At 31.8% G+C, this 7808-nt stretch overlaps 1 protein-coding gene across 1 annotated transcript; it reads left to right on the forward strand.

The window, feature by feature from the left end:
- Positions 1 to 1283: 1283 nt before the first annotated feature.
- On the forward strand, positions 1284 to 6202 carry LOC149417578 (short coiled-coil protein B). The gene is made up of 2 exons (XM_089640095.1): positions 1284 to 1715; positions 4825 to 6202. The coding sequence occupies exons 1-2, from the start codon at positions 1445 to 1447 to the stop codon at positions 4968 to 4970; spliced, it is 417 nt and encodes a 138-aa protein (XP_089496221.1). The 5' UTR covers positions 1284 to 1444; the 3' UTR covers positions 4971 to 6202.
- The last annotated feature ends 1606 nt before the right edge of the window (positions 6203 to 7808 follow it).

Consider the following 7808-nt stretch of genomic DNA (forward strand, 5'->3'; position numbering starts at 1 on the left):
CAGAAACTTCTTTAAAAATATTTTGCTGTGGTAAAGGTAGATGCTTTTTTCTCAGAAGTTTTACCGTACTCCATAAAATATTCCTCTTCCATACACATCATACAAAAATAAAATACAATTCAGTAAAATAAGCTTGCAAATATCATGAAAACAAATTTTTGCTGTATGGTAAATGTTTCTGCTATCGTGGTACGAGAACACGCCGTCAGATGGAATGCAGGAAAACACTTCTTCTTCTTGACATATAAATTTATTAATTCACAATATATTTGCAGAGGATCTTATTTTCCTCTGCTAAAACTTAAACTGAAAGAAATAAAGGTCTAGTTTCCTTTATTCTTCAGTTTTCCCTAGGTTTACATAAACCTAGTAATTATCTCACGACTGACTGCGTAGGTACGCCTGTACCTACCAGTTATATCAATACTAGCTCCTGCGTAGGTACGTCTGTACCTACCAGTTATAGCAATACTCTAATACTGTCCTTTTTCTGGGAGGTATCTGTATTTAAACTAAATTCTGAAGGACATTTTACCAAAATAAAGATGTTCCACCCGCTCGTTGGCAAACAACATTCTTAACATAAAATAAAATGCACTTAACTATTCTTAATGATACAAACGTGACTTAAACAATACAAATATTTTAAAGGAATTATTTTAAGGGAGATGAAACTTTATTTGGGGTTTTTATTACTATGGGACAGGGGTGGGAAAGGTATTGGCAAATATTTTTAGGCATAATGGTTTAACTAGGGTGATCATAAAATATAAAGCGAACAGCCCTATTTGAAAGCTGCCGCTGCGTGAAATAAAATGAATTCTTAAATCATAAATGATACAAACAAGACAATATGTTTATAAAAATACCAGGCCAATGAATTGTTTTATTGTAGGGTCGAATGTGCAAATGTGGGAAACTGCACTAACTTTGAAAATACGAACTGTGGGAATGCGCCTGAAGGCTAAATTTTATTGAGCAATATGTAAACGTCGCATTCTGTAAGATACAGTAAACATGCCCACCAATAGACAAAATGAGATTCATTTTGTGTAATTTAATTTCACCATCGCAACATCTCTTCTCTCGCCAAATGGATTATATTATATTACGATAATAATATAACCCTTGACGAATATTTCTTCCTAGATTATAACTTCTGCTTATGTCTTCTAAAAGATTGTGGTAGGTAGGTACTGATGGAAAGACTTTTTATAAAAAGCATGGTAAAAGCCTCACGTATTTTAATTTGTAGTCTATGCCTTTCTTTGAAATTGTCTATGGTGCACCAAATGTCATTCGATATTTTGTGACATATCAAAACCAGACAAGCACAGGCAAGGGTTTTGTCGTTTGTTTAGGTATTGTGGATTTTGTAAAAACACATTCCTAAGCTGAAAAGTACTTATTAGACTTAACGGACGTTCCTTTAACAACGTCTACCATGTCAATGATCGGTTCCAAACTGCAAGATGAAAATATTCCTCTGGCGGACGATGATCCCCAGGTCATAATAACCGACGATCCGAATGACAATAATGACCTGAATCATGGCAGATCGATGGACTCCATACCGAGTTCATACACAAACGGGTCGTCTAGTCCTGGGTTGGGTGGCGGTCCACAAAGTTTGGATCCCGATATAAATGCCGACGAACAAGAGGAAAAGGCCAGGCTCATTTCACAAGTTCTCGAGCTGCAGAACACTCTTGACGGTTAGTTTTATATATATATTATTAATTTGATTTACTAAAGCTTAGGAAATAATTACCAATAATACTTTTAAATGTTTTAATTGATTCGTAAAAATATGTAGCCAGTCATCTTTGTCTCAATTTGATTCCTTCAATTGACTTCTCTCAAAAATGATATATCAGTACAAAATTCAATGTTAAACTTGTCGGTTCCATTCCGCTACATGCAAAGACTCTTTAAAAAATAACACTTGCTTTCAACTTAAATATCTTATGGAGACATCTAAACATGCAGAAAAGAGTTTAGTTTAAGTAAACATGCACAAAATAGGTTTTTAGGTTGTTAATTTGGGTTATTTTAATAATTTATTCGTATTTCCTGACCTTCAAACTTAACTTTGATTGAGAAAAAATGTAACTTTAATGCATCTTTTACCATCTCCTACGACATAATGTTTGTTTTTCTTCTTATATGATATAATGATTTGATCAATGTTGTAAAATATTTAAATATAATATTTCTATGTATACCAGATGTTATTTTTGTTTAATTTTCAACATAATTTCTCAGTAATTATTCTGTTTAACATAATACTGTTTCGCTCCTGTGAACCACTGTAAACATAAATCATGTATATTGTAAAAGCCTTTTACGGCGTCTAAATAAATAAATAAATAAAATACTCTGAAATAGAATTATTTGCTAATGATGCTAAGCTATACAAGCCAATAAAAAGTCTCAACGATTGTGTCAATTTACAACATGATTTAAACAATATATCCATCTATTGCCAACAATATCAACTATATCTAAATGTTTCAAAATGTCATCACATTGTCTTTTCGAAAAATAAAAATAAAATATCATTTAATTATTCTTTAAACAACATTGCAACAGTCTCAGATATTCGTGATCTCGGAATAACCCTTGATATTAAACTACAATATAACCTTCATATATATCAAATCACAAATAAAGCTGCTAAAATATTAGGTTTCATCATAAGAAACACAAAACTTTTTAATAGCATCGATATCTTTAAGCAACTCTACTTTGCCTATGTACAAAGTCATTTGGAGTTTGCATCAGTTGTTTGGTCTCCATTTTACAAAATCCACAAACAAAATTGAAGCAATTAAAAACAAATTCCTAAAATATCTTTGTTACAGGTCATTTGTAAGGTTTAATAATTATGCAGAGGCAGCTTCATACTTTAAAATTGATTCACTGAGTGTACGGAGGCATCATACGGATGCACTATTCCTGTATAAAGTAGTTAACAATAATATTCAATGCCCAGAGTTGCTAAACAAGATTCCATTCAATGTACCTGCGCGTTCAACACGCTCTTTTGTCCTGTTCAGGGTTGATCAATGCAAAACGAACTCTAAGCAGAATTCTTGCCTGAACAGACTATGCAATAATTACAATAGCGTATTACCCAAGGTTGATATTTTCAGTTGCGAACTTACCAAATACAAGAGGTCCATAAAAGAATATTTCTCTGATGGTTTTTTAAATAATGTTTATGTCTCTTTTGTCTATATCTCTATTATGACTTGATTTATACCTACAACCTCTCTCCATGGCTAGGTATAAATGATTTGTAAATTTTTCGTTTTATGTAATCTTATGTTTTGTACAATTTTATTAATTCATATTGTGTCAGGATGTTTGTAAGAAAATAGCCTTTTATCGTCGGTCACTTTATTTATCTTACATACAGGGTTCACAGCTTAGAGTAAAAAACAATGATCACTTAACGTTCTCAATAGCACTTAAACACAGCGTAATAGCCACAACAGAGGACCCGGGGGTCTCTTAGTTGGGTGGAGATTCTCCCGACAAGTAATGTCCCCGAGGGAGCTGTTACTTGAATTCCCAAGGAGGACCCGGAGGGTTCTCTCGACTTGGTACTGGGGAGTGTTTAACTGGGCAATGACCGCTAAGATTCTGTTGCTTAGTTAACCAGGAGACTGGATACTCTGCCTTCAAAATAGGCATGCACGGCGTTATATACCCTTTGGGCAGTGCAGTACCGGCCGCTGACGGAGGGGTGGGGGTAGCTCGGCCAATGGGGTATCTTCCTGTACGGGGAATGGGCTGTGAGTGGCCGCGCGAGACGGCGCTATGAGTGTGAGGGAGAAAGTATTCGGTCTGTGCGTCGGTCGAAATGCCGCGCGCTACAATATTCCTTTCTTACAAATTTAATTTACTTATTCCATATTATGCTGTTTCAGTAGAGGTAAAGTCACAAGGAGGAAATCCATAATTGATTTTATTTTGGCTATATAATATTTATGTACAAACTGATTAAATGTAAACTGTCGATTTCCCGAAAATTAATAAATAAATATTTATTTCTCGTAGCAATTAAATTGAAACCAAGTGCTATTTATTAATTTTTTGCATAAGCGTGCAGCGGAATTCAACAAGTTTATCAAGTTGAATTTTACCGATAGCAATGAATGACTTTTTTCATAATAAAGTAAGATTAGACATTGAAAGGTTGTCATGGTTTACAAATTGGCGGTAGTGGCTTTAGTTTGGTTATCAACAGTAAAAATGTTTGTGACTCATTATATCTATGAACTTCAAAATATTGAAAAGTTAATAATTTGTTACTTAATCACATATGTATTTCTTTTACTATTGGCACTATTACTTGCATCATAAATAAAGCACCCACGCTTACACAGCTGGGTATAACTCCGATCGAAAATTTGAACTGAAATATTGTGATGTCATATCTTTGCCTAACTATATCCACCAATGAAAAACTCTGAAATCTATGGAATATACTTACAAAGTTTTTCATTGGTGTGCAGTATAATAAGTAGGCTCCGAATGAGAATTTTACTGTCTATATAATGGCATATCTATGGGTTTTTAGGTCCAATTTGTTTCATACAAAACGCCCAAAGTTATCAATCTATAGAAGTTGATTTACGTGCTTGCATACTCCAGAAATGACTGCTGATGTTTGGCTTTTTTTCACTGCATAGAATTTCAAATTTGAAATTAGAACCCAACAGTATTACCATCGTCCAAAGAAGTTATCTAACCTATACTCAACAAAGTGCCTAGGTACTTATTTATCATTAAAATGTTTGTTTTTATAATTTTCAGATCTATCTCAAAGGGTGGATTCAGTGAAAGAAGAGAACCTCAAATTGAAATCAGAAAACCAAGTGCTGGGGCAATACATAGACAATCTCATGTCTGCATCTTCAGTATTCCAATCTACATCGCCCAGCATCAACAAGAAAAAATGAAGAAAGAACGTTAATTTATTTGTTTTACAAGAATGCTTTTAATTCAAGAGTCAGGGCCAAAAGTAGGCCCTGTTCTTTGTTTATCCCTAGTCGTGAGCCTGGAGCAAAAATGCTGTGCTTTCTAACTGTTTAACACAAAAAATGCAAAGCATTTTATGCAAAATTGCTTCTCAGATTGTTGATTAAATAATTAGAGCACAAATTGACAGATATTTACAGATTTTTGTATTATTATAATTTATTTTATTTGATGTGCATTGCTAAAATGACGACATATTTGCTATTAAATAAGTATGATCATATCTACTTATTACCCTTTTGATATCCATGTTTAGATGAGGCAAATTGGATTCCATCATTACCTTAGATTAATTATTAATCAATTACATCTTCAATACACATTCCTTTGATTAGTGCACATAATATTCAACATACAGCACTAACTTTGGAGTATTTTTATGTAAGGCATTGTTGTTCTGTGTTATTTTTCTTAATTTTTATCCATTGCAGGTTAACCCATCGGCATACAAGCCGCCAAGATTGAGCGGCTGCATTTGCAAAATTCACCTCACTTGGGTTGATTATAATAAAATCACAATTTTTATGAAATCTATATAAAAGTACGAAAAGTGTTTCGTTTGAGGTGCAATAAGAATAAGTAAGAATGCAATAAGAATCAGTAATCAATGCACAGTAAGAATCCATTTGAAGTATGCACAGATGTAACAAATAAAAATTAGTATGCCTATGGGTTAGTGGATAAAATATATAATTTCTTTTATTCATACTTCTGTTTCAATAGGTTGGTGAGATTGCGTAAAAAAAGTTGTCAAATGCGATATAACCTGGCAATTTTGCATTTTATCAAAATATTTTTTTTTGCTTATTATATCACCATAGGAAAGCAATAATACTGCTGTAAATATTTTTTTGAGGTTACAGCAATATTGCTTTTTTATGTAGGAATAACTGAACAATATTTGAAATCAAATAAAATACGTTTTTTGTTAATTATTTGTTATTTTTCAATGCTTATTTCATACTAATTGCTTTCTTTGGCTTGTTTCGATAATTAATTTTTATTAACTAACTATACCAAAGACCATAATAGTAGTATTTGATTTTTTTTAATTCTAAAGAATCTCATTCAAATGCTTACTCATGCTTTCAGTAAAAAATGTCATCATTTTAATTTTTACTTTCTAAATGATTAACATATTGTGAATCCCATAAAAATGTACCACATCTTTCCATTGATTATAAAAATTTTTATCATCACAGAAATAAAGATATTTAAGAATATTCAACCAGATTTTAATTCAAATATTTATGTCTATCAAATATGTGTGTCTATCAAATATGTATGTCTATCAAATATGTATGTCTATCAAATATGTATGTCTATCAAATATGTATGTCTATCAAAAAAAAACCCCTCCATATTAAAAAGTACAATGCATACTACAAATGCTTAAAATATATAAATATTCGTGTTTTGGAATATTCCTCTTGAAAAAATATTCTCAAGAACTTGGTAGAAAAATCAACAAACGGTGATTCTGTATTAATATATAAGTTTTATTATATTTATATAAATACACTTCGAATTAATAATTCGTCATTCAAAACTGATTAAAACCACGATACTCGAACGCCCTGTGATTGGTCGGTGGGTTCTGACAGCACTTAAACTGCTACCTCATTGCATTTTGTGCCAAGTTGTGCTGCATATACTCGCACACGGGTCACCGCCATTGCGGTTTACAAATTATTTCAAAAGAATTCATTTATAAATCTTGCTAAATATTTGAATTAGGTTTTGTTTTCATACTGACCCGAGTGGAATTGACTTTAGTGCTAACGGACAAAACCACGCATACCCCCTAAGATTTCTATCATTTTGGCGGGTTTTGAAAATTATTTCAACTACAAAATCAACATTTGTAATAAAACACAAAATACTGCTATTTAAGTTAGAAGGTAATAAAAAAATATATAAATTCACTGGAAATCCTTTTTCTAATAAAACTAGCGCAAGCCCTTGAAAAATCTCGGTATATTATATATATAAGAAAGTATTTATAAAATATTTCTCTCAGGAAAAACAAATATGTATTGTCAATTTTCTTTTATTATAATTATATTTTTTTGTTGACAAATTAGAGAAGTCGTAAATTCACCTTTCGTATGAACAGGGTTAGTAAGCTTGAAACTACGTCTGCCAAAAATTTAAACAAAAGAAATATGCAATTCAAATACAAAATTATTAATTAAAATAAAATGATTTCGGCACCTACTTTATCGCTTTTCTAAATTTTACTGTTTCCACAGTCAGTTCCGATTTGGAAAATTAATAATTCATTGATGAGAATAAATTAGCACAGGATAAATAAATATAAATAATATTTCACAGTGAAAAAATTTCTGAGTGAAAAAAATGGTGTATACTACGCAGGAATATCACATCACATCATCACAAACAATCGAAATTAGTATGTTTGGTGAGAAATTGTGTGATGAGATTTAAACAAAAAAAATATTTACTGGTATCATGAAGTTTGTCAAGCGATATTCTTAACTGCATTGGTAAAAGTTATTTTAAATTGGGCTTTACTTTATATATCTAGTTTTCGGGGGGGGGGGGGTTAAGAAAAATTATGGGGAGGAGGGTTGGTAGCTGAACATAGGTTCAGTGATTGAAGGCATGAAACAGTTTGAAAATGGCCTTGAAAGCCGAAAAAGCTGTAACAATAACAAAAACCAAAAAATACTTGCAGAACTTAATAATTATATTATTTAATAATTATAGAATTTAAAAAAATATTAAATGGAGTTCTA

The sequence above is a fragment of the Hesperophylax consimilis genome, chromosome 15 (genome assembly GCF_061612785.1).
Source record: "Hesperophylax consimilis isolate HC1 chromosome 15, BYU_Hcon_1.0, whole genome shotgun sequence".
In the NCBI taxonomy this organism is placed as follows: domain Eukaryota; kingdom Metazoa; phylum Arthropoda; class Insecta; order Trichoptera; family Limnephilidae; genus Hesperophylax; species Hesperophylax consimilis.

Coding starts and splice junctions, on each gene's coding strand:
- LOC149417578 (XM_089640095.1), top strand. CDS start 1,445: ATGTCAATGATCGGTTCCAAACTGCAAGATGAAAATATTCCTCTGGCG. Junction 1,716..4,824: donor GCTGCAGAACACTCTTGACG/GTTAGTTTTATA, acceptor TATAATTTTCAG/ATCTATCTCAAAGGGTGGAT.